This window comes from Acomys minous (assembly GCF_964271855.1).
Source record: "Acomys minous genome assembly, chromosome: 10".
Lineage (NCBI taxonomy): Eukaryota > Metazoa > Chordata > Mammalia > Rodentia > Muridae > Acomys > Acomys minous.
In genome coordinates this window covers 79,415,310-79,441,471 of record NC_140491.1, presented here as the reverse complement: position 1 = coordinate 79,441,471, position 26,162 = coordinate 79,415,310, and the positions used below count along the sequence as shown (strand labels likewise).

At 39.0% G+C, this 26,162-nt stretch overlaps 1 protein-coding gene across 1 annotated transcript in view; it reads left to right on the top strand.

Moving 5' to 3' along the window:
* LRP1B (LDL receptor related protein 1B) overlaps positions 1–26,162 on the top strand; it is a 1,938,012-nt gene that overhangs the window by 336,389 nt on the left and 1,575,461 nt on the right. The window contains exon 2 of the mRNA XM_084800259.1: positions 18,624–18,746. Coding sequence (XP_084656385.1) covers positions 18,624–18,746 — 123 coding nt within the window. The remainder of the gene's footprint in view (positions 1–18,623; positions 18,747–26,162) is intronic.

Sequence of the window (26,162 nt, the reverse complement as noted above, 5' to 3'; positions counted from 1 at the left end):
AAAAGGATGCATTAAACCTTTTCTTTGGATGGAGTAATAATTACTTTCACTAAGGCTCATTTAAATTCCATGGCAAGCATCTTCTGTAGAGAAGTGCTTAGTTATTTGTGTTTCTTAGAACTATGTTTGAAAAACTATTAAACTTTTCTTCATATTTCATAATTACTTAAATAACACAAGCCAAGGTTTCCAAGACTCCATGTTTTCTATTATAGTGACTAATAAAGATATTTCTCACTTGATGATTAGGATCCGGGTACATGTTTACAAATGGATATCCTGTCTATGAAAGCTAACTGTCTTATAATTTTTCTAAAGGACTTTCAAAATTAAACTCGATAGCTATGGTTTCAGAAAGTGCTGTAAAATCCCTGCTGAAAATCATGTGGGTGCACTCCTGCCCCAGCCTTGCCAGTGAGGATGCTGTCTCTTCATATGAAATGCCTTCTTGACGGTGCACATCACCATTTATCATGTCCTTCTCTTTTTGTTCACCAAAGTTTAGATAAATTACAGCTAAATGTTACTTCTCTAAGGCAAAGCTGAGACTTAAACACATGGAATTATAAATTTATTTATTTATTTTAAATACATTTATTTCATTACACGTGTATAAAATAAACTACACACCGCAGGGAGAACCATGAGACAATCATGAATTCTATAAGTGCTACATTAAGAGCTGTTTGGCTATCTATATTTGTCCTGTCTTGTTGGATCTAAATTTAAACACATGGGATTTTTAATAATCAGAAAGCAGAGGCCAGGGAAATGGCACCCCCCAATAAAGGCACTGATGCCAGGTCTGATCACCTGAGCTCAATCACCTGGGCCACATGATAAAAAAGGGCTGAGTCACGTTCTTTGCCCTCTGACCTCCACATTACACTGTGGCCTTTGTATGCCATCCATTCGAATACATTAATAAGTATATAAAAGCAAAATCATAAAAAAATTCAATCATAAACGTGAGCAAACAGAAAGGAGAGATTTGGAAAGAATGCATGGAAACAGATCTGGAGAGTGTAAGATGGCATTCCTGTGAGAATGGGGCATTTGAGGGTGAAATAATACCTTAAGAAGCGGATGTCCAAGACAGCAACATAACTATACAAAGTCATAGACCAGGAGTTAGCAGCTCACCACAAAAGCAGTCTCTCTGCATGACAAAAACAACCTTTGAGAACAGTCTTTCGGGAAGATATGTGTTTGTACCTTTCATTTGCCATACTTGTAGTGGTAAGTTAATCACTTCACTTTCCAGTTATATCTGACTGGCTTTTAACTCCAAAGATCTATTTCTATGAATACTTAAATATATACAAATCATTTAATTTAGTGTCAAATGGTGACATTCAACGATATTATTTTTATAGCATTAATTACTTTATTACCGAACACACAAAAAACTTAAAAACTATTAACTTAATAAAGATTAAGGACTGTAATTAAGTGTTTGGAAAATGAAATTAAAATATTGACTAGGGAATGTAGTTTAAAACAAATGTACCAATAGTGTGCTATTAAAAAACTATATTCAAACCCATGAAAGCCAATATTCAAAGTTATTTCCTATCAGTCTTTTATACATAAACAAAGTCTCATTATATAAATGTCTTGATGAGTCATCATTAGCACACTATGATACCCCATTGCAAGCTTCCTTGAGTTTGAAACAGCCTCCGTCTATACAGTGAGAAAATTGCACTGAGAAGCTGTAGGCAGTTGAGAGGAAAAGACAGTTTTCTTCCTGCCAGTAAGTTTGTTACTCGTGCTTTAATGGACAGCCCAACATCTACATACATATGGACAATACTAACTGGACTTCGTAAGTTATATATTAAAAATGAAGAAAAGGGTATAAGAATGTGAGTGGGGCTCTGTGGGTTGTTGAGAGCAGTTGGAGGAGGGAAGTAAAAGGTGGATTATATTCAAAACATGTTGTACTAGTGTTGAAATTCTCAAAGAATAGAAAAACAAAGCTTTAAACAGTCCATTGCTGAGATCCTTTCCTGGTCCATCAATTTCCTGTTGGTGTTGGTTTCTCCATGTTCTGGGTGGGCAAGAAGCTCTATACTTCTTTTTCCCTACCATCACTATGTAAACCTTCATCTCTTGGCTTAACTTCATGGTAGCTTGGCTGCCCAAGATGTCAGACGCTCAATCTACAGCCATACAGGAGGACACTTGCTCCTATTTTTTTCGTAATAAAAAGAAGAAAAATGTTTTTTTTCTTTTTGCCTGAAGAATCTCCATAGATATTTTATCTCACTTGTCATTAGCCATTGCTGGGACACATGCCTATGTGCTACCTTTCCTGCATTCACACAAAAAATATGAATTTTCCAAAATGATAATTGCTAGTAATAAGTAATATACTGTGTATGTTCTCCTCACGCTCTGTCAACCAGCTTCTGACTGCAGCTCTGACCCCTGTGTCAGTTGTTCCATTCTGGTACTTTTCCAAAGACCCACAGCCAAACCTGTAACTGAAACCACATCATATTAGTGTAAATATTCATGTATAGCCTACTTTTCTCATAAGCCAACAGTTATATGTGAAAGTTATATGTAAACATATGAACTAATAAATATGTTTTTAACCTTGCAAAATAGGTAGGTACACACAGTTTAACAATGTACTTTAATATCAAAATAAGAATTAGTAATAAGTGAAAATGGCGTGCTTAAAGCACAGCATAACGGGTAGGAGGCATTGCTTGGGTCCTGAAAGGGCTTAGCCATCTGCTTCACTTCTCAGTGAGGCAGAAATTGGAAAAAGCATGTGAATTTTGATACCTCCTGCGAGACTGGATAAAGATCACATAGGATTTAGTGAATAGAGCTTGCAAAGAAAAACCAATAATTTAGGCTTTTCTTTTTTATTTCCAAAGGAGATATATCAGAAATGTACCCTTCCTTCACACTGTATATAAACTAACTCTGCCTATTTGTTCCACTGACTGGCCATTTGAGAAAGGGCAGTTTGAAAGCAAATACAGTGTTTTTACTGAAATTTCAGAGCACACAGAACTTCAAAGCACTAATTCAGTGCTAAGAACTAGAGTCAATCATGTTGAAGTAATGGTTGTATATAGCTGAATTCTTGTATCCTGTGTCTTATACTAAAAAAGACCACAGGAGTTTTACTGGTGCATGTGCATGTGTGCATGTGCGTGTGCGTGTGCATGTGTGTGTGTGTGTGTGTATGTTTTAAGTTAAGAATAAGTCACCATTTTTCTGTTTTGGAAAAAAAAGTCAATAAACCTATCAGTTCTTTTTTTTGGGGGGGAGGGTTTGAGACAGAGTTTCTCTGTGTAGCCTTGGCCATCCTGGACTCACTTGATAGACCAGGCTGGCCTCAAACTCACAGAGAACCGCCTGCCTATGCCTCCCAAGTGCTGGGATTAAAAGCGTGCGCCACCACACCCGGCTTAAACCTATCAGTTCTTAAAATGACCAAAGAAAAAACTCCAACTTTGTATTTGGAAAATAAAATGTGAAATTGGATCGTTTACAGAGTGATTTCTTTATGCTCCTAAGGTTAGGAGTGACCAGAGAGCAAAGCCTCTTCCTAGGAATAATGCATTTCCTTAACCTTCCGTTTTGTTTTACTTGTACATACAATGTCTGTGTGAGCAGGGATAAATTGCCATTTGCAGCTCCAAAATCACTCAGTGCTTAGTAAGGCATGAAATGCTTGAGAAATTGGTAATGATAACTGGAAACTCAAACACACACCATTAATTTTTCATAGTGGACATTATCAGAATTTGTATTTTCTAATCTACAAAAATAAAAACCATCCATATGTATATACACACACCACACATGCACAAGCATGCACACAAATGTACAAACACATGTATACACATGTGCACACACACACACACACACACACACACACAGACACACCCTTTCCCAACTATTGGAGCTCGTGATAATTTGAATATTCTGATACTTTTCATAAGTTCTGTAATGTGATTCTAAGAAGATCATTGCTGACACTCATAGTTGCTGAGTCATTGTATTTTAACTGACAATTGAATGAAAGGGTATAAAGGACATTTATTTTAGTGTTTAAGCAAGGAGAAAGTGCCTAAGGTGGAAAAAGCTCTAAATTGGTGGTAAAGTGGCTAACAAGTTGTTTGTTTTCTGCTAATTTGCTTAGAGTTACTTTTGCTGTGCCTTGATGTGACCGGGGCCTGGGGCCTGTTTGAGATTTGGTGGTTGTTGTTTTTTAGCAAATTACCATAAACTTGGTGTCTCAGTGCCATACAATTTTATAGTCCTGGTGTCCTGAAGTCTAAATGGTGTCCCAGCATTGAGTCCTTTTGAAGGCTCCAGGTAACTGTCTCCCTTGGCTTTCCAGTCTTTAGAATCCTTCAGCTACCCCTTTGCCTACTTCCTCAGATTTCAAGCATGAGCTGGCATTAATGCTCTTGTCTTTTCTGGTCTGTTGTAAGATACTATGTGTAAGATACTGTTGTGATACTACGTGTCACCTCCTTAAATCTCTAGACTAAACTTCCTGCCTCAAGAACTCTGCTTTAATTGTACTCAAGTATTCTTTTTACTATTTAGAGTTGTCGGTTTGTGGAGCATAAGAAGCCAGATGTGAATTTCTCTGAAGTGCCATTAGTAATCAGTCAATCATCAGGGGGTTATATTGAATTTTGCTTCTTAAACGATTTATCTCTATTTTTGTTAGCCTCAAGGATGACTTGGCTCCAGGCGTAGTCATAAGCCAGTTTCAAAAGTTATGAACATTTGTACATATTTTCTGTTTGTCCATGCACATATGTCAGCAAATTAAATTATGCTACTCAGTTATCACAAGCTTTCCACATGACAATGAGGGCTTCTGATTCAATCTCATATCTCATATTTCCCTATGGAAACCCAGTCGTTCTTCAGTACTCAGAGCTCTCCTAATTCTCCCTCAGGTAGTTTTCAGGGTGGATTAAACCAAGGCAAACAGTAGCCCGCAGGATACATGCATAGTGTTTAGGATTGACATTTAGTCAGCTATTCATTTTTTTATTAATGTATTCAAATTACATCTCAATGGTTATCCCATCCCTTGTATCCTCCCATTCCTCCCTCCCTCCCATTTTCCCCTTACTCTCCTCCCCTATGACTGTTCCTGAGGGGGATTTCCTCCCCCTGTATATGCTCATAGGGTATCAAGTCTCTTCTTGGTGTACTATCCTTCCTCTGAGTGCCACCAGGTTTCCCCCTCCAGGGGACATGGTCAAATATGAGGCACCAGAGTTCATGTGAAAGTCATACCCCACTCTCCACTCAACTGTGGAGAATGTTCTGTCCATTGGCTATATCTAGGTAGGGGTTTAAAGTTTACCACCTGTATTGTCCTTGACTGGTGCCTTAGTTTGAGTGGGACCCCTGGGCTAAGATAAAAAGTTCAAGTGACACCACATGCTGGAGAGGATGGGGGGAGAGAGAAACACTCCTTCATTGCTGGTGGGAATGCAAACTAGTACATCCACTTTGGAAATCTATCTGGTGCTATCTCAGAAAACTGGGAATAGGGCTTCCTCAAGACCCAGCTATTCCACTCCTTGGAATATACCCAGAAGATGCTCCAGCACACAACAAGAAAATTTGCTGTTCATTTTCTTTAGCAAAACAAAGCTACAGACCGTTTTTTTTTCATGTATCCGCCACATATATAGTCTTCCAAATGCTTAAAATTCAACACAGCTTAAAATGATAAAATATTTTGTCTCCTATTCATAGCTACAATATTGTTAAAGAAAGGATGCTTAGAAAACAACTGAGCCCCCCAAGCAGTCTTCAGCATATTTGTCTAAATTGCTATTGCTTACTAGTTACAAAGACTCTGGCGGAAAACGCCAAGGCTCTTACATGTTTGTTTTTAGTTTTCATGGATGCTTTAATTTTATACAGTATAATGTGCACTACTTAGGGTTTCTTATTATGACCATGGGAGAACTTAGTTTTATTTTAGTGATTAAATGAAGGTATCCATCATTCCAAATGTAAAACTCAGCACTGGTACCATTTCATCTGTTGTTTTGTCTTCTCTTGTGAAAATGCTATTCTGTTAAAATATTAGAAATGTTCATATTTTGCATGTCTTCCTTTTAAAAGGTTGACTGTCACATGATTTTGCATTATGGAGTACAATGTGACTTTCTGCAATATTAAAAACACATGAAAAATTATGAAATCATGGCATTAATACCTATGCCCCAAATGTTTCAGCATTTCTTTATGGGGCCATCATTTTGAGTCCTTTCCTGTAAGAAAAATGTAACACACTGTTATTAAGTATATTCACCCCTCTGAGAACAAAATATTAGAACTTATTTCACCCACCCCAAAATAACACTGTACTTTTTGACCAGTTCGTCTTCCTGTTCCCACTTTGTATCTTCTGCTAACCACTGTTCTATCTTCAGTTTTCATGGAACCAGCTTCTTTAGATTCCACACATAAATGACATCCACATTGTGTGTCTGCATAGTCTGCTTTATTTCATAGCACATTGGTCTTCATTTTCACAAATTGTGTCTTCGTTAAGATTTAAAAAAAAAATTTATGTGTTATGTATGAAATGCATTCCATTTAGTGTACACATAATCACCTTTACTATTTGGTGGTATTTAGGTTTTTCCTATTCCTTGGGTATTGTCAAAAATGTTGACTAATGCCAGGACTACAGATATTGCTATGACATCCTCTATACATACTGACAAAGAGTCAAAGGCAGGTCTTTGTCCTATAGCTCATTACCCAAGAGATGCAACACAGACAATAAGCAAACCTAGAGCTTTGAATGTGTGCATTAAAGTTACAGGACAATGGGGAAAAAAAAGAGTACATAGAAGATGTTTCCATAAAAGAGCGTTAAAGAGGAAGAGGGAAGATTACCACAAACTTGAAACCAGATGATATTTGCCATAAGTCCAAGGTCAAAAAAGCTACAGAGTGAGATCCTGTTTTACAAAAATGAAGCAAGAAAAGAGTATCCATGTAGGCTCTGCAGTTAAACTCAGGGCTTTAAGCTTGATCTCAAGTTTCTTTACTGGCTGAACTGTCTTCCTGGTGTGCAAATATTTTCTGAAGGTTGGCGCTAATGTGACAGGTAGCAAAGTGTTCTCACCAGTTGACCATTACACATTAGTGAGCTGATATATTAATATGGGAAGGGGCATTTCTTATCAATAAAATCATAGGAAAAAGAACAAAAAATTGTAAGGAGTGATATGGGAGTAAGTCTATGATCCCCACATCTAGGGAACTGGAAAGAAGAGCATCAAAAATCCAAGGTCGTTCTTGATTACCTAGTGACATTGAGCACAGCCTGGGGGGTATTTGAGACTCTTTCTTAACATCACCATTGCCTTCACTTACCAGGAAACTGAAACAGAGGGGAGGACATCCTATTGGGACTCTAGATGAGAGAAGCATGGGAAAATAGCAAAGTAGAAGGATCCAGAGGGTCCTAGAAACCTACAAGTTAGAACATTATGATAGGCAAATTTGGGCCCAGGGGTCCCGCTCATACTAAGGTACCAGCCAAGGACAATACCCCTACCCAGATCTAGCCAATGGTCAGAACATTCTCCACAGTAGAGTGGAGAGTGGGGTCTGACTTCCACACATACTCTGGTGCCTCATATTTGACCATGTCCCCTGGAGGGGGAGACCTGGTGGCACTCAGAGGAAGGATAGCACACTACCAAGAAGATACTTGATACCCTATGAGCATATACAGGGGGAGGAAATCCTCCCCAGGAATAGTCATAGGGGAGGGGAATGAGGGGAAAATGGGAGGGAGGGAAGAATGGGAGGATACAAGGGATGGGATAACCATTGAGATGTAACAAGAATAAATTAATAAAAAAATTTTAAAAAATCACCATTGCCAGAATGTATTCTGAGTGGTCAAATGACTATAGAAAAAAGTATTAAGGAAGAAGCTCCAAGGTACTGTAGCATTTATCAGCTCTTTCAGAGGGCCCAGGTTCAATTCCCAGCACAAACATGGAAGCCCATGACTACCTGTAAATATATTTCCAGAGGGACCCAATGTCCTATTCTGGGCTCCAAGGGCTCATTTATGCATGTCGTTCACATACGTTGGGGCACGCTTACACATAAAGATAAGTTCAAAGTAAAATTGAAAAAAAAATAAATAAGAAAAAACTCTCTAAGTATATTATTTGAAACAAATTAAATCTTCTTCTGGGGAAATTGTTCTGTATTCATTCATGTACATTTTCTGTCCTAAGATTAAAGAAAGGGCGATTAAGATACATCTGAAAACCCAATAATGAGAACGGTTCCTTTAACTTTACATTATTAACACCCTCAAAAATTCAGGATGACCTAGCAATACTTTTAAGTCTTTATAAGAGTTCTCTTCCGATAATAAATCCATCAGCAACCAAAGACAAAAGATTATAAAAACATGGTTCATTTTAGAAATGATCAATGTGTGAAAATTTTATGACTGGTGTTAGCCATTAGATATTTAAGTCAGCAGTGAGCTATAGATAGAAGAAGTTGATTTTAATTAAATTCTGAAAAGTCATAGTACTTGCCTGAACTTTGTTGTTGAGACGAGACTGTTTTTTAACCTCCTGACCCCCTTTTACATAAACTCTCCTGTGTCTCTGGCTCATTAGGTTTTTAGTGCACATATAACCCTCCTCTATGACTTAGTTTATATAATTTACTATCAGAGTTTGTAACTTCTATTGGCTCTAAATTTTGCTATGATACCATGGTAGGAATAAAACTGTCAGCAGTATAACACATATTAATTGTAAGGGCAATGACATGGGATTATTACAAATTGATATGGTGAAAGTAGGCAAGGATGGAGAGAGGTACTTAATAAATTTTTAATTTAATTGATAGATAATAGTTTTTGGTGTTTGGATTTTGTTTGTTTGGTTGGTTTTGTTTTCTTTAAGACAGGGTTTTCTGCATAGCCTTGGCTGTCCTGGACTCACTGTGACACCAGGCTGGTCTCCTACTCACAGCAATTCACCTGCCTCTGCCTCACAGAGTGCTGTGATTACAGGCATGTGACAGCCATGCTCAGTTGTAGTTTTGGTGTTTGAACTGATGGTACAGGCTTTTTGTTTGTTTGTTTTGGTTTTGGTTGTTTGTTTTTTTGTTTTGTTTTTAATATGTATTTTATTAATTTATTCATATTTTATCTGAATTGTTATCCCATCCCTTGTATCCTCCCAATCCTCCCTCCCTCCCGCTTTCCCCCTACTCCACTCCCTGACTGAGGGGGACTTTCTCCCCTGTATATGCTCACAGGGTATCAAGTCCCTTCCTGGTACCCTGCTAGGCTTCCTCTGAGTGCCAACAGGCCTCCCCATCCAGAGGATGTGCTCAAATATGGGGCACCAGAGTTAGTGTGAAAGTCAGTCCCCACTATTCATTCAATTGTGGAGAATTTTCTGTCCATTGGCTAGATCTGAGTAGGGATTCAAAGTTTACTGCATGTTTTATCCTTGGCTGGTGCCATAGTTTGAGCAGGACCCCCATGCCCAGATCTGCCTGTCATAATGTTCTACTTGTAGGCTTCTAGGACCCTCTGGATCCCATGCTTCTCTCACCTAGAGTCACAATAGGATGTCCTCCCCTCTGACCCACTTTCCTGGTGAGTGAATACTTTCATGGGACATGCCCCTTGGGCTAGTGTCCAGATATAAATGAGTATATACCATTTGAGTCTTTATGCTTCTGGGTTAACTCACTCATTATGATCATTTCTAGTTCAATCCATTTGTCCACAAATTTTGGGAATTCCTTGTATTCCGTAGTGTAAATGTACAACAGTTTCTTTATCCATTCTTCTACTGAGGGACACTTAGGCTGTTTCCTGTTTCTGGCTATTTAAGACTGCTATGAACATGGTTAAGTATATGTCCTTATTGTGTGCTGGAGCATCTTATTGGTATATTCCAAGTAGTGGAATCGTTGGGTCTTGAGGAAGACTTATTCCCAGTTTTCTGAGATAGCACCAGATAGATTTCCAAAGTGGCAGTACTAGTTTGCATTCCCATCAGCAATGAAAGAGTGTTTCTCTCTCTCCACATCCTTGCCAACATGTGTGTTCCTTTAATTTTTGGTCTTAGCCATTCTAATGGGTGGAAGATGGAATCTCAGAGTTGTTTTGATTTGCATTTCCCTGATGACTAAGAATGCTGAACATTTCTTTAAGTGTTTCTCAGCCATTCGATATTCCTCTGTTGAGAGTTCTCTGTTTAGTTATGAGCCCTATTTCTCAATTGGGTTATTTGGTTTGGTGGTGTTTAATTTTTTGAGTTCTTTATCTTTATATATTTTGGATATTAGACCTTTGTCAGATGTAGAGTTGGTGAAGATCTTTTCCCAGACTGTAGTATGTTGCTTTGTTCTGTTGACAGTGTTTCCTCCCTTACAGAAGCTTCTCAGCCTCATGAGGTCCCATTTATTAATTGTTGATCTTAAGGCCTAGGATGTTGGTGTTCTCTTCAGGAAGTTGTCTCCTGTGCCAATGTGTTCCAGGCTCTTCCACACTTTTTCTTCTAACTGACTTACTGTCTCTGGTTTTATGTTGAAGTCTTTGATCCACTTGGAATTGAGTTTTGTACATGGTGACAAATATGGTTCTAATTGCATTTTTTTACACATAGACATCCAGTTAGACCAGCACCATTTGTTGAAGATGATATCTTTTTACCATTGAATAGATTTGGCTTTTTTGTCAAAAATCAAGTGACCATATGTGTGTGGATTCATTTCTGGGTCTTCAATTTCATTCCATTGATGAACTAGCCTATTGCTGTGCCAGTACCATGCTGTTTTAATTACTGTTGCTTTATAGTTCAGCTTGAGATCAGGTATGGAGATTCCTCTGGAAGATCTTTTATTGTATAGGATTGTTTCAGCTAGTCTGGTTTTGTTTGTTTGTTTGTTTTTGTTTTTGTTTTTGTTTTGCTTTTCCATATGAAGTTGAGAATTGATCTTTCCATGTTTAAATTCTGTTAGGTATTTTGATAGGGATTGCACTGAATCTGTAAATTGCTTTTGGTAAGATGGCCATTTTTACTATGGTAACTCTCTGAATCCACAAACAAGGGAAATCATTCCATCTTCTTATGTCATCTTCAGTCTCTTTCTTTAGAGGTTTGAAATTTTTTTCAAACAATTCCTTCACTTGAATGGTTAGAGTAACTCCTAGATATTCTGTATTGCTTGTGGCTAACGTGAAGGGTGTGGTTTTCCTAACTTCTTCCTCTGCATGATTGCTATTTGTATATAGGAAGGCTAATGACTTTTTTGAGTTAATTTTGTATCCAGCCAACTTGCTGAAGGAGTTTATCACCTGTAGGAGTTCTCTGGTGGAATTGTGGGGGTCAGTTATGTACACTATCATATCATCTGCAAATAGGGATAATTTTACTTCCTCCTTTCCCATTTGGATCCCCTTGATCTCCTTTTGCTGTCTTATTGCTCTGGCTAGACCTTCCAGTACTATATTGAAGAGATATGGAGAGAGTAGGCAGCCTTGCCTTGTTCTCGATTTTAGAGGAATTTTCTTGAGTATCTCTGCCTTTAATTTGATTTTGGCTATTGGCTTGCTGTATATAGCCTTTATTATTTCTAGGTATGTGCTTTCTATGCCTGTTCTATCCAAAACTTTAAAAATGAATGGGTGTTGGATTTTATCAAATGTTCTCTTTGCATCTACAGAGATGATCATGTGGCTTTTTTGTTTTCAGTTTGTTTATATGGTAGATTACATTGATGGATTTGTGGATAGGTACTGTTTGAAATTGTTTTTGTCATGGAATATTTTGTTTCTCCATCAATGGTTATTGATAGTTTCACTGGCTAAAGTAGTCTGGCCTGGCATTTGTGGTCTCTTAGGGTTTGCAGGACCTCTGTCCATGCCCTTCTGGCTTTTTATGGTCTCTGCTGAGAAGCTGGGTGTAATTCTGATAGGTTTGCCATTAAATGTGATTTAGTACTTTTCCTTGCAGCTTTTAATATTTTTTCTTTGTTCTGTATATTTTGCATTTTGATTATTATGTGACTGGAAGTTTTTCTTTTCTGGCCTACTCTATTTGGTGTTCTGTAGGCCTCTTGTATAGGCATTCCTTTCTTCAGACTGGAGACGTTGTCTTCTCTGATTTTGTTGAGAATATTTTCTGGACCTTGGAGTCTGGCATTTTCTCTTTCCTCAATGCTTATTATCCTCAGATTTCTTCTTTTCATGGTGTCCTTGATTTCTTGGATGTTTTGTGTCAGGATTTTTCCAGATTTGGTATTTTCTTTAATGGTTGCTTCAAGATCTACGATTGTATCTCCTAGACCTGAGATTCATTTTTCCACCTCTTGGATTCTGTTAGAAAGGCTCGCCTCTGTGTTGCTTACTTTCTCTCTGAGCTCTCACATTCCCATTTTTCTTCTGTAAGTGTGTTTATCATCGAATCCATTTTCATCTTCAGATCTTGAACTGTTTTATTGATTTCCTTCATCTGGTTGTTTCTGTTTTCCTGAATTTTTTCCATTGCCTCTCTATAGGCCTCTTTTATGTCTTCCACATGTTTGACTGCATCATCCTGCATTTGGTTACGACTTTTGTTTCCTCCATTATCATCCTTATTTCTAAGTAATTGAGGTAATTTTCTTGCTTTTCCATTGTGTTTAAGTTCTCTGTGTTGCTTTCTCTGGGATATCTGGGATCTGGAGATGTCATAAAGCTTTGGTTTTGTGTTTTTGTTTTTGTTTTGTGTGTGTGTGTGTGTGTGTGTGTGTGTGTGTGTGTGTGTGTGTGAGATTTACATTGTCCTTTAGTCATCTTACTGTCTATGTTTTTGGGAGGTAGCTTTCAGAGTTGGTAGAGGTAGTCTGTGGATAGATTCACCCATTTTCTCATGATTTCCCTAGGCTGAAAGCACTGATGTTTCACTGGTCTGGATGACAGGAGGCCAGTCCTGTAGTTTGTGTCTCTCACAGCCACTGATCCTCAGTTCCCATGTACTGTGGTTCCTGGAATCGTTTTGTGTCTCAGAATGCATGCAGGGTCAGGCCAAAGTGTCCACAGCCTTCTGCATTCCCTTGTGGCACAGGAGCTCTCCAGGGACAGAGGGGGTCTGATGACCACTCTACTCCCTGTCCCCCTGAGATTTCCTTAGTCCCGGAGCTCTGATACTCCACTTTTCTGTGGTTCCTGGTAGTGTTTCAGGACCCAGACTGCTTGGAGAGTCCAGGTTAGTGTCACAGAACCCAGACCACATGCACACTGAGTCCAGTTAGCATCAATGGAGCCAACCTGAGCGTTGAGTCCAGTTAGCGCCTCTGGACCCAAACGGGTCTCAGGGCCCAGTCCATGTGCTTAGTCCAGTTAGACCTGAGTCTGAGCAGGGTCTTGGGCCCAAACCACACTCTGAGCTCCATCAGGGTCCTGTGGCCCAAATCCCTCTCTGAGTTGAGGTAGGGTCTCTGGGCCCAAACTAGGTGCTGAATTCAGCTTGGTTTTCAGGGCCCAGACCATGCTCCAAACTCAGCTAGAGTCTCTGGGGCCAAACCACTCACCGAGTCTAGTTTGGGTATCAGGGCCCAAACCGAGTGCAGAGTTGAGCTTGGGTCATGGGGCCCAAACCAAGTGCTGAGTTCAGTTATGGTCTCTGGGCCCAAATCTTGATTGAGTCCCCATCTCCCACAACAATTCCCACCAGTCACCATGCCAATCACCTCTGCTGGAGTGTTCCCAGCTGTCAACTGCAACTGCTGCCACTGCCACTATGATCCGAGAGCGTCTGAGCTCCTCCCATGTTCAGGGTATGCAGATTCTCTGTATTTTGTTCCTTTCAAACTGTGGAGTACTCCCACTGTGGTGGGGTGGGGAGCTTGGTGTTCCTAGTTAAGAATTCCGTGCAATGCCCTGAATCATTTACTAGAGCTTCTAAACATGGTCCACACCGCTTGCCGCCATCTTGCAGTCTGTCCCAGACCTCTTTTTTAAATCTATATTATCAGTTCATCTAATAAGAAAACAGAAATTAACTATTCTGATAATTAGTGTTTAAATAATATCTCTATGAGGGATGTTTAAAAATATTAATTACAATAAAAAATTTACGATACTACATTTTAATGTAAATTTATATTCAGTAAGCCGTGGGCTCGCTTTCCTTGTATTCCCACAATTTGGTGCAGGTCTTTTCTGCAGAGCTGCAAATGTTGTGGCTGCCATCTTTACCCTTAGGGATGCATATAGGCAGCTCTCATGTATGCTTCTTGTTTTAATTACAGTAAAAAATGCTGTGTGTTTACAATTGAGAGGTTATTTTCCAAAGATCTTTGTCATTACCTTACTAGTGTGGCTTGAAGCATTTAAGTGAGATGACTGGAAAGTCCACATTCATATGACATGTTGTGTGTCTGATTCAGAGAACTGAAATCATGGTGTATTTTTAAGTAAGCACCTCAAAATACTGAAAAAAAAATTAGGATTGTGTTCAGCATTTGTACAACTGTCCTCGAAATACATGACTGAAAACCACATTGATGAGTTACAGTAAAACTTTTAAATGCCATTTCCCCCAGACAAATCGTCCCCAAACTGCATGAATGTAAAGGTATTTTCTTAATTACATTAATTGTCCATGAGCACTTATACTCCCATTCATATGCGCGTGTGCACATGCATGCCGCAGTGTGCTAGTGGAGATCAGAGGGGGTCCTCTTGCCTCTGTGCCTGACTCCTTTTTGAGTCTGTGCTACTGTGATTGAAAGTCTAGTTCCTCCTTACTTGACCTTCACACCCATCTCCTCCTGGAGCTACTTCTGGCCTCCTGCAGTTACTGTTTGTTAGGTTTCACATGTTGACCATTTCTTGCTAAATTTAGACTGAAATCTTTTTCCATGTATGTATATTCCTTCTTGGATGTATCCCAAGTATACCAGACTTTGTATTATATACTTTAAACAATGACTGAGTCATCTGGGAGAAGGAAACATTCATTGAAGAATTGATTCAATCAGATTAACCTGTGTTCCTGTCTGTGGGGACATTTTCTTGATTGCTAGTTGATGTAGCAGGGTCCAGCACACTGTGGTTACAGCCATCCCTGAGCAGTTGACTTTTGAATAAACATAGATGAGTACCAGTCTGGACGTGAGATGGTAAGCAGTATTCTTCAGTGGTCTCTGTCTCAGTTCTCGTCACTGGGACTCGAGTTTCTTTCATGGCTTCCCTTAATAATGGACTACAACCTGTAAGTAGAATAAACCATTTCATTCACAAGTTTGTTTTGGTTAGTGTTTCATATCTACACTAGAAAGAAAAATAGGGTAGAGACAGAAATCCTTTTGAAGTATGTTTGCATTGTTGTTTATGTCACAAACTACAGGTTTCTGTGAATGTAGGCACTTTGTATTTTTATTACTGTATTACTTACTGGCACTAGCCAAGGGACAATACAATTAGTAAACACTGAACCCCTACTCTGATCTAGCCAATGGACAGGACATCCTCCACAGTTATGTGGAGAGCAGGGACTAACTCTGACGTGAGGTCTGGTGCCCCATATTTGACAACCTCCCCTTGGTAGGGAGCCCTGGTGGCACACAAAGAAAGAATAGGCAGACTACCAAGATGAGATTTGTTAGCCTGTGACCATAAAGTGGGGGAGGAGATCCCCCTTGGACATGGACCTAAAAGAGGGTAATAGGGTGCGGGTGGGAGGATAGAAGGAACCGAAGGATATGAGTTATGGAAGAACAATTGAGTTGTAATCTGAATAAATTAATAAAAAGAAGACAACATCCCTCCAGCCAGGTGTGGTGGTGTAAGCCTTTAATCACAGCACTTGGAAGGCAGAGGCAGGTAGATCTCTGAGTTCAGTGTCAGCTTTTTCTACAGTGAGTCTCAGGATAGCTGGGTCTACACAGAAGAACCCTACTTTGAAAAAAAGAAAAGAAAAACAAACCATCCAATCATCAGTGTCCAAGATTATATAGATGAGATCATGTAAAGCTTTAAAATGGCCATAAATCCTTAACTCTTACACTTATAACTTAACAGCAGAACATGTGCTTAAGTTCCCTGCATTTTAGCTACATTGTCCTGGCTTCTTCTCTAGAAAATCTCAAGAGTCTCTGAACAGAAACCTACTTGACATGTCTATGATTAATCTTTGTCCAGTGCTCCCGTGGTTTAAAAACCCTCTCCACAGTAACCAGGATGACCCAGTGCCTCCTCTGACTGATTCTTCTGAGATGCTCTATTCCAAATCCACAATCAGTTCTGCATGCTTTTCCACACTGCTTCATTCTTATAACAAGAAGTTATTGTGTTGAGTTAGTCACAGGCTATCCATCTGCTTAATGACTTTTTGGTAGGTACTGTGCCTTTATCTTCCTCCTTATATCTATTGTTTGAAGTTTGAGAGTAATAAAGAGAAACCTGTCATCTGAAGATAATACAGTAGTTACAGGCCTTCAAATCATCCATTGTGGATTTTATGGAAAAACATGGTTAATAGTGTTTGACTCACTGTAATACTGTTGAGCCTTTTTAAAAGAAATTTGAATTGTTATTCATATTTAAACCATTTTATTATAAATCATGCTATGTTTATACGTAAGCATACTGTTTACAGCCTCATCCCCATATTTTTTACTAAATGGACTCTGATTGTTATGTGACTACCTGAAACCAAACTTAGATCTTGCTCCCGCAGCATTTGAACATATTTACAAATACTGTATATCATTATTGAATGAAAAATACAAGTCTAACTTGAATGCTGTTTAATATGTATTAACTCAACTCTGAATCAACTGTTTTATTGTCTATTTACCCATTGCCTACCCTCTTTAAAATAAATGCTTAAATCTTATCTTTTGGCATCTGTGTTATGTATGGGAGAGTCTGTCTGTCTGTCTGTCCTATGTTTGTATGAAGGAAGGTGCTAGGGAATAAACACATGGCGTTATGGACATTAAGTTCCCATATTGGCTACTGTGATGCTAACTTGTCACAAGCTAAAGTCATCTAAGAGGAGGGAACCACAGTTGAGAAAATGTATCCATAACATTGGGCTAAAGGCAAGCCTGTAGCACATTTTCTTATTTAATGATTGATGGAGGAGGGCTCAGCCTAGTGTGAGTGGTTTTATCCCTGGGCTCTTGGTCCAGGCTTCTATAAGAAAGCAAAATGAGTAAGCTATGAGGAGAGAGCAGTGAGCAGCACTCCTTCACAGCCTCTGCATTAGCTCCTGCCTCTAGGTTCCTTTCCTATTTGAGATTTTGTGCTGTCTTCTGTCTATGCTAGACTACAATATGGACACATAATCCAAATAAACCATTTCCTTTCCAAGTTGATTTTGGTCATGGCGTTTCATTGCAGCAGTAGAAATCCTAAGACCGCCCCTCTTCTACCCCTCGTCTGTATGCTGTTAGCTCTCAAATATTGTTGTACTTGCCTTTGTCTGTCCCTTTTTATAGTATCCTCATTTCATCACTCAAAAAAAAATGATGAGTACACAAGTATACCTCCATACATTAATTCAAAACCATGTGATGGTAGTGATTTGGTGCTGTTGATGAATGGGATAAACATGACAGGGTACAATATTAGTTCTTAGACACTCTCTACCGTGTTAGGAAGAATAAAGTTAATATTTACCAACACTTGTACATTAAGGCTATATGCTTATATGTGTTTGTAATAAATTTGCTAAAATGTATACTTCAGGAGAACAATATACAATGAGTGTGAGGCGCATCAGTATTTTGTATATTCCTAAGGAACAAAAGTATAAACGAGAATGAAATAGAGTGGGTGTTGTTTTCACACCCACAACCAGGTGTCATCAATTTTAGAAAACATTCCTAATTTATGCATGTTAAAACAGAAGTTTCCTTTTTTTCCCCCCCCAGGTAAAACCATAGTTAGGAGTAAATATATCATGAAAAAAATCAATAACAACAAAATTTACTAGAACTTTTAGAGACATTGGCAATACACAATACTAAAAAATATTAAAAGGAAAATAATTTTGTATGTACAAACAACTCCAATATCCATTGCCAAATGAGCTTGAAGGAAGCTTTGCTATCTAGAAGCAGAAGCTCTCCTATTGGCCGTCAGGTTAAAAGCCATGGAAGTTCGATAGATGGTGCCGCGATAGATAGATAAGAAGAATGATATTGAATTACAATATTAACTGACCATTGAGTTTTCCCCTGTTTGGAGCCAAGGTGAAACTGAAATATCCATTCGGCAGCTGCTGCTTTGATGCCACAGGACCTAGCAAGCTCACTGGCTGGCGCATTTGTATACCGTATTTGATGTGACAAATCCCGCAGTCATAAACACAAAAACAGAATTCTTAACTCTTCTCAGAAACAGACTGTGGGGAACCGAAAATGGAGTCAGGCCTATCAAAGTTGTGTGCTGGAGTTGAACATTTGCTGTAGCTTTGCTGCTGAAACAGACATGCCGTGATGATGCAGTTATGCAGCGCAGCCTAGCATGTTCCCCCGTAAGCTCTTCTGTTCTTGTTCAGACCATTCATAATTGATTTCAAAACATTTTTTTTTCTTTTCAGATCAGCAGTTGTGTGATCCTGGTGAATTTCTTTGCCACGACCACGTGACTTGTGTCTCCCAGAGCTGGCTGTGCGATGGGGACCCCGACTGCCCCGACGAGTCAGATGAGTCCGTAGACACCTGTGAGTAGAAAGGCTTTTTGCTTTTGGATCTGCCTCCCTGTGAAACCAAATGTCAGTTGCCTTCTCTGATCACTGCTGCTCCAGTTGATCGTACTTTTATTTCTTTTTAAACATAACCTGGGAAATGTGAAGCCTTTTGTTTCTGTTTTCTTTAAAACGAGTATGTGAACGGGAAGAGAGAAGCAAAGTTGTAGAGTGGGAAGTAAATTATAAAGGGGAGAGGATTCAGTGTTAAAGTTTGCACTGTGATCAGGATGGGCTTAGGTACCTTTTTTTTTTTTTTTTAAGAGAAACAGAAATACAGCCTTAGCGGCACAAGGTCCTTCTTCCAGTTTGTCTCATATATGTTGGGATGGAGATTTATTCTCATTTAAGTTAACCCTTAGCATTTCTGCCAATTACTGAAGAAAATTTCTTTAGAACCTAGATGACAGAGAAACCTTCTCAGTGCGGCATTTAACGTTTAGAAGATGACTTGTGGGTGCCCTTGGTATCTTCTGTGAGTTCTATTCTCAGTTGGGGCATTGTTACATGAAATCCCCTAATGATTTGCTCACACTGGACATGCCAACTGCAGTTCCATTGGGAAGAATGGTGTGGATTCAGCATGACTGGGTGGCCCATACTTATGTGAGTGCTCACCTGTTCTTCAGTGTGGGAATCGAACACTAATTTTGAGATCAAGATTTCCAGAACTTGCAGCCTCAGTCTGTGGTTCTTATCTGACCAGTTCTACCAGGATATCAATATTACCCCGAAGGCAATCACACAGTTCCCTAAAGTCATAGAAGTAAAAGAAAATATCACTCTTGTTGATTGCTATTGTGGCAATAGCCTTTATGAGTTTTATTGTTTATATATGTGCTTACTCATTTAGCACATAGAACTAATGCATTAGTTATTAAAATCTTGCCATTAAAATGAAATCAGTGCTCATTAATATTCTTTATGATTGCAAGTCTTATTAAAGTCTTTCAGCATGGTTGAACTTGAATGTGTGTATTCAAGTTGCTCATATTTACTTTAAACTCATCTTCCATAGGAAGATGTTGTAGTTATTTAATACAGTTTTAGTTTTCACCAAGTTTATGTGTAATTATAAAATTATCCATTGTGATCATCAAACAATATAGACCAGGTTATGAGTTTGATAGATTTAAGAAAGTAATTAAGTTATAATTAATTTTAAAGTTTTGGTAATATTCTCAAATATATTATTTATCAGTAGGAAGGAATAAATTAGTCACTCATACTACGAAACAGATGAACTTTAAAAATTATTACACAAATGGGAAGACACTAGCCATAAAGAAGCATGCAATTTATAGCACCATTCATTTAAAGACCCTGTACTGACAGGGCCATTTTGAAGGGATACAGTAAAATGGTCAAAAAATGAGCAATATTAATGTATATGAGGTCTTTTGAGGCCTGGGGAAAGTGGTTTAAAAGATTTTGATGATGGCTATATAGCTTTGAATATATTTACAATCTTGCAACTGTATAATTTAAATGAACTTATTATACGCTATATGAATTATGTCTTAATTAAGTTGTATATAAAGGGAGAAAGCCTCAATATTGTGCACATGGATGCAGATGGTAAGTTCATGTGGAAAAACAGTAGGGATAAATGTTTTGCCTACATCAGTAATGGGAATATATTTAAAAAAAAAAAACAGCTTTAAGATTTAGCTCTCTCTTCAAGTGCCCCCTAGAATTCTCCTGCTCTTCAGTACAAAGAAGCTCTGGCATAGTGATTTCAGAATAAAAGTCAGTGTTCAGTTTAGTAACAGAGTCTAATTTTCTTCCTTAATCCTCCCACAAATTGTGTGGTTGGAATATGGTATGGAGTTTGGGGTGCACTATTGGATCCTATATGCAGGAAAAGCATGCTGGGAGAGATCCCCTGACACTACGTGTGCGGCATGGGCAAAGCTTTAGGGCAGAGACCAGCAGTGAGAAGGGTCAGTAGGAGAATCAGGCTAGTGATGTTTTGTGTTCTAGAAATAATATTAAAACCTTGGAGTGCTGTCCTAATGAAAATGGAAAAACTAACTGCTATTCCACCTTCTCATATAGGGAGGGACCATGAGGTTTACACTGAACTAGCCAATTTCAGTAACTATACCAGATAAGTGGTCTCAGTAAAATACTCACAAATACAGGGAGAATAAAACAAAACATGAAATATCAGACATTTGTGTTTTTGATTTCTTAATCTAGATCTTCACAGATAACACTGTATGCTTCACAGTGTGCTTTGTGAAACTCCTATGAATTATCCCTGCTCTCCATAAAATGATTTTACAATTTTATAATTACATGAATGTGAACATTTGATGTGAAAGATCAATACTTGGAATGGAAATCTTTGAAGATTGGCTGTTATGAATGTAATTTTGTTATGTACATGGACAGAGACATGTTATCACTTTTGATTTGATAACAAAACTCATTGCTTAAAAAATATTAAATGGAGATATATTATGAAACACAGATATTTCTCCAGAATTTACTTATTTATAACCAGGAGAATGAGTGATTTAGCCTAGAATTTATCTTGAAAGACGAGAGCTCTGAAGTGGAAAATATGAAACAGATCTTGCCAGTGAACAGAGCTCATTCTCCAAGGTTCTGGGGAGAGCAGGGACTGCCCCTGACATGAACTCTTATGCCCCCCAATTTGATCACTTCCCCTTGTTGGGGAGGCCCGGTGGCGTCGCACAGAGGAAAGGGAAGCAGGCTATCCAGGTGAGATCTGACAGACTGTGATCATATCATGAGTGAGGAGGTCCTCTCCTGTCAGAGGTCTAGGGGATGGGAATAGGGCCGAAGAGGGAGGAAGGGTGGGAACAGGAAGATACCAGTGACAGAATAACAGTTGGGATGTAATCTGAATAAATTATTTTTTTAAGAGTGAAAAAAAAAAAGAAACAAAATTTGTTGGGATCATGAAGAGGCTGTGCTACACTCTCTGATGCCTGAAATGCTGTAGATAAAACAAGTGCATGGGAAAAACAGAAAGCAAAGTGAAATCAAGCCATAAAGGGACCAGCATTGAAATCAACCCATGCTTTCCTCCTTGCCTTGGGTTCTTTGGGAATATTTTTCCTATTCCTTTGGTAGGAATTACATTTAACTCCTAGCCACTAGCCACAGTCACAGGAAGTGTGTGTGTGTGTGTGTGTGTGTGTGTGTGTGTGTGTGTGTGTGTGTGTGTGTTCATTTTGCCACCTGATGGACTTCATTTTGGAAGGAGTTATCCAATATTTGTTAATTTTAAATAATTTTAACATTTTTGTTGGATACAAGAAATCATTCTTCCGCTTGGAGATGAAGTTCTTTCTGTGTGTAATTTGAAACATATCTTCTAAACAATGGTTAGAACCTGCTTTACTTCCTATGAGACGAGGAGACTTAGTAAACAGGAAGATCTTCATCTTTATATTCACAGCTTTCAACTCACTGTTGTTAGTTGTAGCACGCAGACAGAAGGAAAGTAAATATGGCAAGGGCTTCATTGTAAAAGGCAAACATGGTACCATCTGTGGCAAGGAAGTCTTCTGGAAAGACACTTTCTTATGAGGTATTCAAATCTTAATTCCTTCCAGAATTACTCTGTCCAGTGCTTAATGATTCTTCCTTTCCATCAACCAACCTTAGCTAGTATGTAATATTTTCTGGGGATCTGATGTTATCACGGTTATATTTTCCTCTCCTCTCATGCAGGAAGGGGTTAACTATGCCACTTGTCCTTCATTCCTCCTGTTTTATTAACACTCAGAAAATCACTTAAAAGTTCTTTGATTGCACACCACACATTTTTATAATGTCATTTCAGTGAGCAAAGGAGTAAAAACACAAAAGTGGCCTTTGAATCCGTAGATTTTTGCAACGTAGATAGTTCTGACAACTTGTGCATTGAGTTGGTTTTGTTTTCATGTAGGTTAAGTATGGATTTTATGTAAAGAACTCCAATAGTCACTGTTTACATTTCAGAGGCTCACTGTGTCTCCGCTATACACTATCCTTTTAATGCTTGTTTGTTTTGTAAACTACCAGATTTTACCATGGAAAAAAATATTTAAAGTAAAATATAATCAAAAGAGCATAAAGTACATCACAAGTTATAGTTTGTCCTATCAGTGCTGAAGTATACTTGCTGAAGCATACCTGATCTACAGTTGTACATGCAAATCTGTATGTATCTAGGTATTGCAGTTGTATGGGAGTGACTCACACCTACAGAGCCAGGGAATATTGCACAGACCTGTGTGCAAACTCATGGTGTCATCCTGAAATGACAGAGCATGGTCTGCTATCTGTGCATTCCTTCTCTGTGTACAAAGCTGCTGGTGAGAGATGCATCTGAATGCATGCTACCAAAATGTTGGTTTACATAGCAGCTTCCTTTTCTCAAGTACAAAACTATTACAAAGACAGACAAACAGGGACAACTTGAAATTAATATGATGGTACCAGTGTGATCTGGGTTCCGTGATCTTTGTCTTCTGCCATGTGCTTGTCAGTCTTACTTTTGCAAGGTGGCTGTTTTCATGTTCTCTAGCAGACAGTTCCATTTCAGACACAAAGAAAAGAAAAAGCAAAGCAAGCAGGCAAATGCCTGCTTACTTTGCCAGAAGAAGAAGAAGGGGTTTTAGCCTTCTGTTTAGGACTCCTGTGCCTAAACTGATCATACAAGGCATGGCAACAAATATTCTAAGCGAAGTATTACAAAATAGACAGAAGAAATTTCCTTTTTTCCCATCTATGTAATCTAGGATATCAGTCAGGGAATGATGTCACCCATTCTTGGTAGATCATTCCTTCTCAATTAGCCTAATAAAGAATCCCCCGCAGGGTTGGTAACATCACTTGGAGGTTACAGCACTTGATGCCATTGGAAAGGACACAGGTTCAATTCTCAGCACCCACACAGCAGCTCATAATCATCACAATTTTAACTGTAGTTCCAAGAAATCTGACATCCTCCTCCGGTCTTTGTGATCATGACACGCACATGATGGAGAAGCATACATGCAAGCAAAACACTTCTCTCCATTAAAAAAAAAATTCATATACAATCATGTCCAGAGACCCATCTTCCGGTTGGGTCGAGGTTCTGTCAACTTGACAACACTAAACGTCATAATAGTAAAGGAAAAAGGAAGGGAAGATGGTGAGTAGCAACCCCTACCTCTGTGGCATCTTTCACACTGTTTTTTGCTGGCCTTTTTGTCCACTTTTGTTCATGTGAGAGCATATATACTGTGTACTGAAGTTGCAAGCAAAGTTCAAAAGGCCAGTTATTTATTTATAAGTACTTCTCTCTCAGTATTCTACACCTAACTTTTTACTTTCTAGATATCAGAATAACTGCCTCCCGTTGAGGTACTGCACATTAGGTAGCAAGAGTTCTGTAGCTTACATCTTACCTGCTTTCTTGGTTCCGAGAACACTATGGACCACCTTCCCTTGGAAGTTTTTGACAGAACATTACTTCCCCATCTGGCACACTCTTTCATGTTTACTGCAAACCTAATTGAAAAATCAGCTTCACAGATAAAGGTGTGTCCAGGAAAAGGCATAGCCTATTACACAAGGCATCTAAGGTGAGTTGCAAACAGTTTATATAACTAGACTGATGACACTCAATCATTAGGAACCATTGGGTGTAGAGATTTTTCTGGGACAGGGAATTTCTCCTCCTCCTAGTTATTGCTAAAAAACTGACTATGTTGACTATTTGTCTGGAGTTAAACATCACATTAGTATATCAGTGTAAAACATCACTAATTGGTGCTGTACTCATTCATGCAGTGCTGACCGTGTCAGCTGGTTCTATGAATGTAAGGACACAAATCGTGTGGTCTGTGTTGTAGCCCTCCACATAGACTGATTAGTGAAGGCAGAGCTCATGCTTTCCTTTCTCCGGAACCTGACGTGAAGAAAGATCCAATTCCTAAGAAGACCCCCTCAGGCCACCTAACTTTAGAGTGAAATATCATTCGAAGATCATGGAAGGTCATCTTAATACAGTTCTTTCACGCGGCTTCGGGAGGGATCTTATTTAATTGAACAATGTAGTAAAAATAACAAGTCTCCAGGGTCCTAGCAGCAGAAACATTTCTAAAACACGAAAATGTGTGTAAGTCATTGTGACTCTGCCTGAGGTAACCATCGTTAATATAGTGTTTCTGTTGTGAGAGCTTTAACTTTTATAAGATGGTGAGACGCTAATCAAGTTCTCATCCTCACATGTGGACTTTGCCCCTGTGACATAAGATAGAAGCTCGTTTGCTAATTTCCTTGTAACTTGCTTTCTCTGATGCAGGTAAGAGAAATAAAATGGAGGTCATGTGGGACACTATTAGCAAACAGATACTGTGCTCAAAACTATGGTGGAATAAGGCACTGAAAGTAGGCTACAGGAACACTAATGTGGATGAAAGTGTGGCCCTTGCTCCTAAGTAATCGTGATTTAGAGGTCACTCTGGAATGAGCTCCTCTACGGGAGCCTCAGAGCTAAGCTTTTCGTTAGGTAGAGAAGCAGAAATGATCTTACATATTAAAGCGAAAGCAGATGAGACCCAAGAGGACAGTTTATGTCTCTTTCAATTCTTTCTGTTTTGTTCATTTTATTCTGTGGCTCCTCTCCTTAGCAATAGAAAGGCCAAAAGCATTGACCCCTCTTTAATAATAAAAAACACCCACTAAAGGGCTAGTATGAAGGGGTGATGGGAAGGTGAAAAAGTATCGTGAATTAAAGGGGCCTGTCTAATGTTGGTTCATTTCCCTAGCACAGTGGGGACCATGGAAGGCTGAGATTTCTTCTCGTTCTGCGATAATAGGAGATAACACAGTATCCAAAAGTGTTTCTGCGATTCTAAGAAAGGTTGATTGGAGGCAGAGGGGACAAAGCTGGGGGCGGGGGTCCTGCAGCTCACAAGGCAGATTCAGTTCAAGAATGGCCCAGAAGTTCCCCTTTCGTTCTCTGTGCTCTCTATTGCTGCTCTTGGGTCTTCTGATCCACCGTCACAGGTCCGAATCCGAAAAGGATAGCCGCCCTTAGCGAGAACTGAAACTACAGGCACGAGCACTCTCCTGTGGGAGAAGAAAAGGGTAGAATAAAGTACGTGTTTTCTAGAGACTCTGTTGCTAAAATCTCCTTGGCTTAAAGGATGATGTACTGTAAACAGAAGCCTTGGCAGGCTCTGCAGGGACAAAACTGAAGCTGAACAAGGAGACTTCCTGGAAACTAGTGAATCCATTATTTACCCCCAACTAATCCTGCACCAGGGTGGGGGGTGGGACAGGGGAGGGGGCTGGGCATGGAGGCCTCTTACCTTTCTTGGGTGAGTGCATTTATTCCCAGTAGATCTTCAATTTTTTATAGCTAGAGCATAAAATTTA